This window comes from Chiloscyllium plagiosum, chromosome 26 (genome assembly GCF_004010195.1).
Source record: "Chiloscyllium plagiosum isolate BGI_BamShark_2017 chromosome 26, ASM401019v2, whole genome shotgun sequence".
Taxonomy (NCBI): domain Eukaryota; kingdom Metazoa; phylum Chordata; class Chondrichthyes; order Orectolobiformes; family Hemiscylliidae; genus Chiloscyllium; species Chiloscyllium plagiosum.
Genome location: NC_057735.1, coordinates 32,428,424 through 32,440,175, shown reverse-complemented (window position 1 = coordinate 32,440,175; position 11,752 = coordinate 32,428,424). Strand labels below are relative to the sequence as shown.

At 40.4% G+C, this 11,752-nt stretch overlaps 1 protein-coding gene across 6 annotated transcripts in view; it reads left to right on the top strand.

Moving 5' to 3' along the window:
* LOC122563232 (ladinin-1-like) overlaps positions 1-11,752 on the top strand; it is a 98,309-nt gene that overhangs the window by 52,534 nt on the left and 34,023 nt on the right. For 5 of the 6 annotated variants that reach the window (XM_043716836.1, XM_043716833.1, XM_043716831.1 and 2 more), the window contains 4 exons: positions 1,966-2,091; positions 4,926-4,966; positions 5,064-5,127; positions 5,270-5,407. In XM_043716836.1, coding sequence (XP_043572771.1) covers positions 1,966-2,091; positions 4,926-4,966; positions 5,064-5,127; positions 5,270-5,407 — 369 coding nt within the window. The remainder of the gene's footprint in view (positions 1-1,965; positions 2,092-4,925; positions 4,967-5,063; positions 5,128-5,269; positions 5,408-11,752) is intronic. The other variant, XM_043716835.1, reaches the window with a different exon arrangement.

The window sequence follows — 11,752 nt, the reverse complement described above, 5'->3', positions numbered from 1 at the left end:
TCCGTGACTCCCTCGTCAGGTCCACACCCCCCACCAACCCAACCTCCACTCCCAGCACCTTCCCCTGCAACCGCAAGAAATGTAAAATGTGCGTCCACACCTCCCCCCCTTACTTCCCTCCAAGGCCCCAAGGGATCCTTCCATATCTGCCACAAATTCACCTGCACCTCCACACGCATCATTTACTGCATCCGCTGCACCCGATCTGGCCTCCTCTATATTGGGGAGACAGGCCGCTTACTTGTGGAACGTATCAGAGAACACCTCTGGGACACCCGGACCAACCAACCCAACCACCCATGGCTCAACACTTCAACTCCCCCTCCCACTCCACCAAGGACATGCAGGTCCTTGGATTCCTCCATAGCCAGACCATAGCAACACGACGGCTGGAGCAAGAGTGCTTCATCTTCCGCCTAGGAACCCTCCAACCACAAGGGATGACTCATGCCTTGTAGATCATGGACAGACTTTGGGAGTCAAGAGGTGAGTTATTCACATAGTATTCCTGGCCTTTGACCTGCTTTTGTAGCCATTATGTTTATATGAAAAGTCCAGTGAGTTTCTAGTCATTGATAAACTTTAAGGTGTTCATAGAAGGGGGATTCAATGATGGTAATATCATTGAATGTGAAGTGGCTATGATTAGATTGTCTCTTATTGGAGGTGGTCATTGACTGGCATTAGTGTGACATGAATGTTACTTGCAACTTGTCAGTCCTGGATATTGTCTATGTCCTGTTGCATTTGGACAAGGATTGCTTCAATATTTGAGGAGTGATGAATGGTGCTGCCCATTTTGCAATCATTGGTGAACATCCCCATTTCTGACCTTTACGATGAGAAAAGTTTATGATGATGCAGCTGAAGGTGGTTTGACCTGAGACATTGCCCTGAGGAACTCTTGCAGAGATGTCATGGAGCAGAGATGACTGACCACCTCCACCACAACTATCTTTCTTATGTGCCAGGTATGACTCTAACCAGCGGAGTTTGTCCCCTGTTTTCTATTGATTCCAGTTTTGCTAGAGGTCTTTGGTGCCATACTTGGTCAACCGTAGTCTTCATCTCAAGGGCTGTCACTCTTACCTTACAAATGGAAATGGAGGTCAGCCATCTCATTCTCCAGACATCACTGGAGCAATTCCTTAAGATAGTGTTCCGGGCCCATCTATCTTCAGCTGCTTTCTGCCAGTGTAAATGACTTCCTATCAGCATAAAATCAGAAGTAAGAATGTGCAATCTTCAGCAAACAATGTTCAGCATCATTCTTGACTTCTCCGATACTGAAGCTGTCCATGTTTGTGGGCATGATGACAAAATTCAGGCTAGGGTTGATTTAATGGCAAGTAACGTTTATTCCACTTAGCTGTTAGACAATGACTATCTCCATCACGTGAGAATCTAACCATTACCCCTTGACATTCAATAGCATTACTGTCATGGAGTAACCAACTATCAGTGACCCATGAATGGACAAAAAAGAATTAAAGGAAACTTCTAACAGATCATTTGGCTTTCCTCATTCTAGAAGTTACAGTTTGCTCAGTTATTGGTCATTAAATCTCAATATTCTAACTGAACCAGAAGGAACCCTACTCCATTATTCCAAAATATCTACTTGTATAAGGAGCAAGTTTGTTGACCATAGGGGTTCATTAATTGATTGATACAAATCTGCTGGTCTCTTTTCAGCTGCCACAGGGTGTAAGTTCCATAAATGTACATAATCTCCTTATTTTTCCAACTCAAATAGCAAGCAGCTGAATGCAAACAAGACCAAGCCAGCCTATTATAACTGTGTTCACCGAGGGAACTGTGCCAGTGTTAGCACACTGCAGTTCTGTCTCATCTCGATGATATTACTTCTCCTGGAGATTTTATCCAAGTGAAATTTATAAGCAATGAAGAAGGTTCAAAAGAAAGAGTATAATTGGAATAGTTCTTTTTTAAATATCATTTCAGGAAGTAAAAAGAACATCTGCTGTTAACACACAGATACAGCATCAGAAAAATGAAAACAGTAGTGAAGATTCCAATTCCAATGCTGTACCCTTTCGTCGTTTCACTTCAAGAGCCACATCATTCAGAGTAAGTCTGTGTTACTGTAATGTTTCAGTGATATAGCCATTTAGGTGTGGGTAGCTTCTGATATCAACAATGGTACTGGCATACTCTCAGATACTGTGAATAAAAGTACAAATTTTGCTATGCAAACAGAGCAAATCTGTTATATTATACCCTTATGCTCCACTTTTAACTAAACTGGTGATAATCCAGGAACAGCTGTAAAAGTGAAATAGAATTGATATGCGCCAACAGAATGATGCAATTTCAAAAACACTGACAGTTTTTTGACTGGTAATCCTAACACTTGGAATAGACTTCAGTGACGCCTTTGACAAACTTCCACATATTAGACTTGTTAGTAAAGTTAGATCACATGGGATTCATGGAGAGCTTGCCAATTGGATACAAAATTGGCTTGATGGTAGGTGACTGAATGGTGGTGGAGAATTGTTTTTCAGACCATGCCTCTGACCAGCGGTGTTTGCAGGGATCGGTCTTGTGTCCACTGTTGTTTGTCATTTATTTGTCATTTCTGTATAGATGAGAATCTAAGAAGCATAGTTTGCAGATGACTCCAAAACTGGTGGTGTGGTAGACAGTAATAAAGGCTATCTAAGATCACAAAGGGACTTTGATCAGTTGGGCCAGTGGGCTGAGGAGTGGCAGTGGACTTTAATTTAGATAAATGTATTATACTTTGGTAAAACAGAGAGACTGAGGGGTTCATGTACGTAGTTCATTGAAAGTGGTGTCACAGGTAGAGAGGGTGTTTAAGAAGGTGTTTAGCACACTTGCCTTTATTACTCAGACCATTAAGTATAGAAGTTTGAACATCATGTTGTTAGTTGTATGGGACATTGGTGAGGCCACTTTTGGAGTTCTGTGTACAGTTTTGGTCACCCTGCTATAGGAAGGATCTTATTACATTGTGGAGGATTCAGAAAAGAGTTGCAAAGATGTTGCCAGGACTGGAGGGTTTGAGTTATAGGGAGTTGCTGGATAGGCTGAGACTTTTTCTACTGGAGTGTAGGAGGTTGAGGGGTGACCTTATCAAAGTTTATAAAGTCTTGAAGGGCATAAATAAGGTGAATAGCAAAGGTATTTTCTGTGCCATAGAGAAGTTCAAAACTAGGGGCATATTTGTAACGTGAGAGGGGTAACACTTAAGGGGACCTGAGGGGCAACGTTTTCACACACAGGGTGGTTCAAATGTGGAATGAACTGCCAGAGGAGTGGTAAATCCAGGCACAGTTACAGCATTTAAAAGACATTTTGATAGGTATATGAATAGGAAAGGTTTCGAGAGATATGGGCCAAACACTGGCAAGTGGGACTAATTCAGGTTGGGAAACTTGATCAGTATGAATGAATTGGACTGAAGGCTCTGTTTCCGAGCTGTATGACTCGATAAATAAAGCATGAAAAGCAAAAGAGTTGCTTTAAATGACTTTCTGCGCAGTCTACTGTTAAACTTCTGAGGAACCAATTTACAGTTCACACAGTTTGGCTATTTTTGCTTTATAATCTAAGTCATCATTTAATATATGTGCAATCAAAGTGATCAGTAGGTAGCGGCTTACTGATATAGATCTCCGATTTGATCATTTACATTGCCAATATGGTGATGCAATTTACTATATGTGTAATAACTTACAAACAAACACATTTGATAATCATTTGTTTAACTACTTTAAAAAAAATAAGCCAAGTATTGTCTGTTGAGTTGCATCCTGCAGTAAATATATTTGATGATCATATCTAGCAATGTTAGGACTGCATGAACAACTGGGAAATCACCAGGCAAACTGAAGCTTTCTTCTTATAAATAAGCCTGTTATGCACCCTGAGTCTCTATAATATGGAATCCTGGAACTCAGTTTTGAAAAGACAAGACTCAATGTCATGTTGAACCTGTGCATGAATCTGCTGCTCCCAAGCAAATGTCATAACTGTCTTCCTGGCTAGTGCAATCACAGCACCTTGCTTAAAGTGACCCCAGCCCTCGCAACCATCTCCACCCAAGTTAGTGAAGCTGCATATCCGTCCTTTGATAGATGTGTAAACATTGTGAAATTTGTTAATTCTAGCATGCATACTCAGTCAAGCCTTTCCTGAGAATCTGGTTGCACAATTTCAAAGAAAATTGGAATAAAAATTAAGTACAGACACCGATGATTAAAGTGGAAATTTGTGTCGTGTTCCTCTGATCTCCCATTGGAACTGCAGTGGAAGATCAGTGATCAGGCTAAAGAAACAGCAGGGTTCCTCACTGTCCTTCGCCGAAGTGATAACAGGAAACTGAAGAACCCCATGGTAATTCCATGCATCGGTATTTTGTGGAAAGTTACACTTGTAATTGATTGGACAATGGAAGGCTTACCTGTTAAGTGTAATTTCTGATGAAGGGCTTTTGCCCGAATTGTGGATTCTCCTGCTCCTCGGATGCTACTTGACCTGTGCTTTTCCAGCTCCACACTCTCGACTCTAATCTCCAGCATTTGCAGTACTCACGTTTGCCCTGTTAAATGGAATGGTCAAGTTTGAATGCCTGGACAGTTTGTTTGGTTTTCTTTGGTGGACAGGGAGGAAATTGAAATTTGCTTTCCTGAGAATGCGACCAATGGCTTTTCACTTATTTTTAGGTGATCTGTGTGTCAGGGTGAACACTTAATAAGTGTACATTGTTCACTTCTGTTGTAGACAACAGGCTTCTTGAAACTGGAGGAATTTTCCTCTGCTCATTTTTCATAACAGTCCCTCAGTGTTGCCATTTGGAGCATATGAGAAGATTTTGGAAGAAGGAGTAGCAGAAACTATAATATATGCAAAATTGATATAAGTACTTTTTTTTTCAGGTTTCAAATTCCGAGGTGAAAAGCCAACCATTCCAAAGAAGGTAAGTGTACTGAAATGTCATTTATTGGTTATATGAAAATACATTATGAAGCTAGTTACGAAGTCTCAACAAATGTATTCCTTTTTTTCCCCAACAGTGCTAGTCTAAGGATTCCAAAAAAGATTGATGACAGACTTGAACAATATACAAAGGCAATCCAGGTGAGTGACACCGTCCCTTGTGAGTAAGGTATCCCGTAATCAAATAAAAAGGTTTGAAGCATGCAATTGGAAATAAGACTTTCATGCTGCATTTAGAGTTTTAAGCATGTTATTGAATCTCATTTCATATTTTTGTTTGCAGAGAAGTGATAGCAGGAAAGCAAAACAATCCCCTTCTAATTATCTGACCCGACCATTAGAGGGCGTTGCAAGCAAACGATGTGTGTTTGAGAAGGAAGATGCTCAGGATTCCAGTGCTCGACATTACACAAGTAGAAAGGTAAAGTGGAATTTTACTCTGGTTTAGGTGGGAATATGCACAATTATGCTTATAAACACATTCACATGCATGCATATAACAGGAATGGCTATTGCAACACACAAAAAAGGAATGAATGGTCACTTGACACTAATGTGAAGATTATATTTCTATTATATTTGCATGGACTTAGATTTGACTTTATATTAGATATATTTAAATTTTAGCTTCCTATTTTGTAAGGTAGACTAAACTTTCATACTTCTAAAAGGGTTGACAGACAACATTTGTCCTTTCAACCTCCTTTCTTCTTAGGATTTCCTTTCAAGGACTTAAGACCATGTGAATGGACTTCAATGAGATGATCGACAAGGTTCCTCATGGTAGACTTGTTAGCAAGATTAGATCACATGGAATACAGGGAGAGCTAATCATTTGGAAACAGAACTGGCTCGAAGTTAGAAGATGGAGGGAAGGTGGTGATGGAGGGTTGGTTTTTAGATTGGAGGTCTGCAATCAGTGGCAAGCTACAAGGATCGGTGCTGGGTCCATTGCTTTTTATCAATAATATAAATGATTTGGATGTGAATCTAGAAATTATGGTTAGTAAGTTTTGCAGATGACATCAAAATTGGAGGTGTAGTAGACAGTGAAGAACGTTACCTCACCATTACAACAGGATCTTGATCAGATGAGCCAATGGGATGAGGAGTGGCAGATGGAGTTTAATTTAGATAAATGTAAGGTGCTTCATTTTGGAAAGGCAAATCAGGGCATGATTTATACACTCAATGATAAGGTCCTGAGGAGTGTTGCTAAACAAAGAGACCTTAGAGTGCAAGTTCATGGTTCCTTGAAAGTGGAGTTGCAGGTAAATAGGATAGTGAAGAAGATGTTTGGTATGCTTTCCTTTATTGGTCATAGTATTGAGTATAGGAGTTGGGAGATCATGTTGAGGGTATATAGGATATTGGTTAGACCAACATTTAAATTACAATTACAATGTTTAAAAAGGATCTGGATGGGTGTATAAATAGGAAGAGTTTAGAGGGATATGGGACAAGGGTGCTGTGAAATGGGACTAGATTTATTTAGGATATCTATTGGAATGGACGAGTTGGACAGAAGGGTCTTTTTCTGTGCTGTCCATCTCTATGACTCTAAGACCTCTTCAGTCAGTAGGTCTACAGCCATTTTTCCTCAATTATTGTCCCAGTTTCTGAACTAAAAAGCAAATTTGATTAATTCACAATATTTGATTCTGTTTCCCTTTGAGATTCTGAGTACGTGATCCTTTTCTTAAAGAAACATAAGGCATAATGTGCTTTGTTTTGGTTTTTAAACATGAACAGTGTTCTCAAAAAGAAGTGTTCAAATTTCTCTAGTGCATTTAACCCAGGATGGTGGTTTAGTGGTAGCATCACTGGGCTAGTAATCGAAAGCCCCATTTTAATGTTCAGGGACTATGGGTTTAAATCCTATCATAGTAGATCATGAAATTTGAATTCAATAAAAGAAACCTGAAATTAAAATAATGACTATGCAACCAGTATCAATTAGTGTTTAAAGCCCATTTGGTTCAGTAATAGCTTGAGAGAAACCAATCTGCCATCTTTACCTGTACTACAAGTGACTCCTGACCCAGCCAGCAACACCCACATCCTTTGAATGAATAAAAAAGAAATTGCAAAGCGCTTCACAGGAGACAAGTAATAAGGCTAGTTGTTAGGGATGACAAAGTGTTCAAACAGCGATGATGTGGATGATGTTGGGAGTCATGTATTAGTATGGCTAGAGGGTTGGGTGACTAATAGAAGGCAGAGAATTGGGATGAGGAGAGACATTTTCAGGATTGTGATCTGGAGTGCCACAGGAATTAGTGCTGAGTCCACATAGAATGTAAAAATAGTTAAGTCTTGCTAAAACTATATAAGGCAATGGTCAGATCACAGCTGAAATGCTGTGAACAGTATTGGACCCCGCGCTAAAGAAAGACAAATGGCATAAGGGGCAGCCCAGGGAATGTTCACTAGGTCGATCCTGGGTATAGAGAGGCTATCTTATGAGGAGAGTTTGAGCCTGTGCTCATTGCAGTTCAGAAGAATAAGGGGTAACCTTATTGAAAAATACATAATTCTTAGGAGGCTTGACATGATAAAGGCAGAAAAGTTGTTTCTCCTTGTGTGACGGTCTAGGACCAGATGGCATAATCTCACTCTGAGACAAATACATTTTTTTTCACATGCACTCCTTAAAGCTGAATGTGTTATTATAGGTTAGAGTGAGCAAAAGCTCTCCACAGCTGAAAAATAATTTCCTCCTTTGTATACTAGAATCATTAAGAAAAATGCCAACATTTCTTTAATCTTTTTGATTGCTTTCTGTACTTGTGTACTGGTTTTTAATCATTTGTGCTTTTGAATTGTCAAATCATTTTGAAGTTCCAAGTTTCTCACCATTTAAAAAAAGTTCCAATTTATTTTTCTTGGGTCCAAACTGGATCTTTTGTTTGCTCACATTGAACTCCATTTTTCATAATTTGTTCAATCACTTAAGCAATTTATATTTCTTTATCAATATCCCATCTAAATGACTTTCTGCCCCTTCCAAATTAGTGTCATGCAAATATTTTGCAGGGTTCCACAGTCCGAGGTTACAGAGCATAGTAGGCGTGAGACCTGAAGTGATTTGAACATAAGCTATTATCGGATTGGAGATCCGGTGTAGATAACAAACACGGGACCAATGCTTGAATGAATATGCTCAGATGTTGATAGATTTGAGACCTCTGAGAATAACATTCATATATTTGAGTATGGGTGGGGCAGCAAAAGCATGGTTGAGGATTTCACAACAGCTGGGTTTAAGTCAATGAAAATATGTCAATAATGTACACTTATACAATTAGGGTTATCTGTAGCTAGAGCTAGTGAAATATTTTAAAAATGTTCTTTCATTACTCATGTTGTATTATTCATATGGCTACCAGTCTGTGCAGAGTATCTGATTGCTAATTACACTAGTAGTGGTTGCAGTACACCTGATCTCATCTCCATCCTTTGTGGTTTAGTTTGAATCAAAGAGACCCTTTTGGTGAGTATGTTTTTGGCAATCTTTGAGGTGGGGAATACAGATGGGGAACATACTGGCCTGCTATTGCCCTATAACAGTCCAATTCCTGGGGCTAGCTAATTGTCTCAGAATATACTTTTTTTTTAGTGCTTCATTTCTCTGTCATATGCTTACCTAGCTCTGTTTATTACTTTAATGCAAACCAGACACCATCATTATAAAACACTAAAATGTGACAAAGCAAAGTAAAAATCTTATAGCACCGTGTAATAAAACAGGAATTGACGTACTCTGTTATTGTGAATCAATGTCTATGTGGTTATGATTGTTCTGTAGATCAAACACTCAACTGCTCCAAGTTTATTTGGCGGCTTGGCATTGTACAAACACCAGGTCCTTTTTGTCAGAATGAGCATATTAAATGGCTTCTCACTTGTTAGGGCACCAATTTAATATCAAGCTGCTTGGTGGCATGGATGTAAAGCCTGATCAGTCAACAAGTAACACCAGAGTCAAGACTAGAGTGGTGCCGCAAAAGCACAGCAGGTCGGGCAGCATCTGAGGAGCAGGAGAATTAATGTTTCGGGCAGGAGCCCTTCATCAGGAATGAGGCTGGGAGCCTCCGGGGTGGAGAGATAAATGGGAGGGGTGTGGAGCTGGGGAGAAGGTAGTTAAGAGTGCAATAGGTGGATGGAGATGGGGAGTAAGATGGGGGGAGGGGAAATGAGGAAACTGGTGAAGTCCACATTGATGCTCTGGGGTTGAAGTGTTCCGAGTCGAAAGATGAGGCGTTCTTCCTCCCAGGTGTCGGGTGGTGAGGGAGTGGCGATGAAGGAGGCCCAGGATCTGCATGTCCTCGGCAGAGTGGGAGGGGGAGTTGAAATGTTCGGCCACGGGGCGGTGGGGTTGATTGGTGTGGGTGTCCCAGAGATGTTGCCTAAAGCGCTCTGTGAGAAGGCATCCAGTCTCCCCAATGTAAAGGAGACCATATCAGGAGCAACAGATACAATAAATGACATTTGTGGAAGTGCAGGTGAAACTTTGATGGATGTGGAAGGCTCTTTTGGGGCCTTGGATGGAGGTGAGGGGGGAGAAGTAGGCGTAGGTTTTGCAATTCCTGCGGTGGCAGGGGAAGGTGCCAGAAGGGGAGGGTGGGTTGTTGGGGGCATGGACCTGACCAGGTAGTCACGAAGTAATACCAGCTCCCAGCCAACATACACTGGGCAGAGTGGAAGGTCATTTATATGGACTTAAGGGCAAACTGCTCTCCCTCTTGGCATTATTGTTCATTGTTTATTTACATTTTAAGCTTGAGAGAAGCTAAGTAACTGTCGCTAAAGTGAGGTATTAGTTAATGCAACCACATATACCCTGTATGTTTCAATAAGGTTGTCCAGCATTCTCCCAAACTCTAATGAGTACAAGCCATATCTATACAATCTCTCCTAATAAGAAAATCCCTCTATACCTGGAATCACCCTAGTAAACTTTGTCTGGATGGCCTCCAATTCCAATATAACTTTTCAGAGAACTGTTCTAAAACTGCTCATAGTATTCCAGCTGTTTTCTGACTAGTGCCATGTCCACCTATTTTTGTGTTGTCCACAAATGTGGTGATAGTACATTTCAGGTCTATCATCCGTTAGTATATAAAGTACATTATTGTTGCTTCAGCACCAGTCCATGTGGCACTCCATTTGTAATAGGTTGCCATCCTGAAAATACCTCCTTTCTCCCAACGCTGTCTGCTATTAGTTAATCAATCCTCTATCCATGCTAAAAATGCTATCCCCAATAACGTCCTAATTCTGACTGTCTTATTCCTTATTGCAAAACTGCCTAAATTACCACTTTTCATTGGCTTGATGCAATGGTCATCAGGTGTCATCCCATCTTTGAATTGAGAATCATGTACACTGAGGTAAATGTTTCTTCTCGTATTTTCTTGAGACATCAGGAGTTACATTCCATTGCAAAGAAATGGCACCTCCTTGAAGATACATGGTAGATGTGTAACCAAAAGTATATCTCCTTAACAATTAAACTGTGGTTGCGAAGAACAGGAATTTCTAGCAAGGTGTCTTCATAAAATATAGATGTTTTGTCCTGCAGATATGGTTTATTTGCATTTTCAGACCTAAGTCTAATTAAAAAAGATGCTTTTAAAAAAAATTCTTTCATGGGATGTGAGCATTCTGGTCATGAGTGCATTTGTTACCACCTTAGAAAGTGGTAGCAAGCTACCTTCTATTGCTGCTGTTGTCCATGTGGTGTAAATAAATACTTTCACATTGCTGTTGGAAGGGAGTTCTAGGATTTTGATCCAGCCTCCGTGAAGGATCAGCAATTCAATTTCAAATCAGGTGGGTGGCTTGAAATGAACTTGCAAGTGGTGGAACTTCCCTGCATCTGCTGCTCTTGTACTTATGGATGGCCATGATTGTGGCTTTGGAAGGTGGTGCCTCAGGCAAGCCTTGGCAGATAGAGTGAATAATTAAAAAAGATGATAGGGTATCCGTCAAGCAAACTGCTTTGTCTTAGATGCCATCAAGTTTTCTATGTGCTGCTTGAGTTGGAGTCATCCAGGTAACTAGAGAGTATTTCATCGAGATCCTGCATTATTTCTTGTAGATGTAGGCTTTGCAGAGTTAGGAGTTAATTTACTTGCTGAGAATTCCCACCATATGACCTGCTAACGTTATCATTGTACATATATAGTTTTCCAATTTTGTTTCCAATCACTGATAGTCTCAAGGATTTTGATAACTGGTGATTCAGTGATATAATGTCATTAAATATCAATTAAATATCTTACTTGTTGAAATTGATCATTGCCTATTATTTGTTTGCATGAATGTTACTTATCATTTATCAGGATATCCATATGAACACTGCTTTAGTATCTGTGGAATAACAAATGGGCTGATTGTTGGGCAATCATCACCACACATTCCAACTTCTGTTGTTATGATGGGAGAACAGCATTGATGAAGCAGATGAAGGTAGATGCTCAGGTCACTACCCAGAGAAACTGCTGTAACGTTGTCAGGGGACTGTGATGATTGAGGAGAAAGTGAGGTCTGCAGATGCTGGAGATCAGAGCTGAAAATGTGTTGCTGGAAAAGCACAGCAGGTCAGGCAGCATCCAGGGAACAGGAGAATCGATGTTTCGGGCATAAGCCCTTCTTCAGGAATGAGGAAAGTTTGTCCAGCAGGCTAAGATAAAAGGTAGGGAGGAGGGACTTAGGGGAGGGGCGTCAGAAATGTGATAGGTGGAAAGAGTGCAGAGGAGAT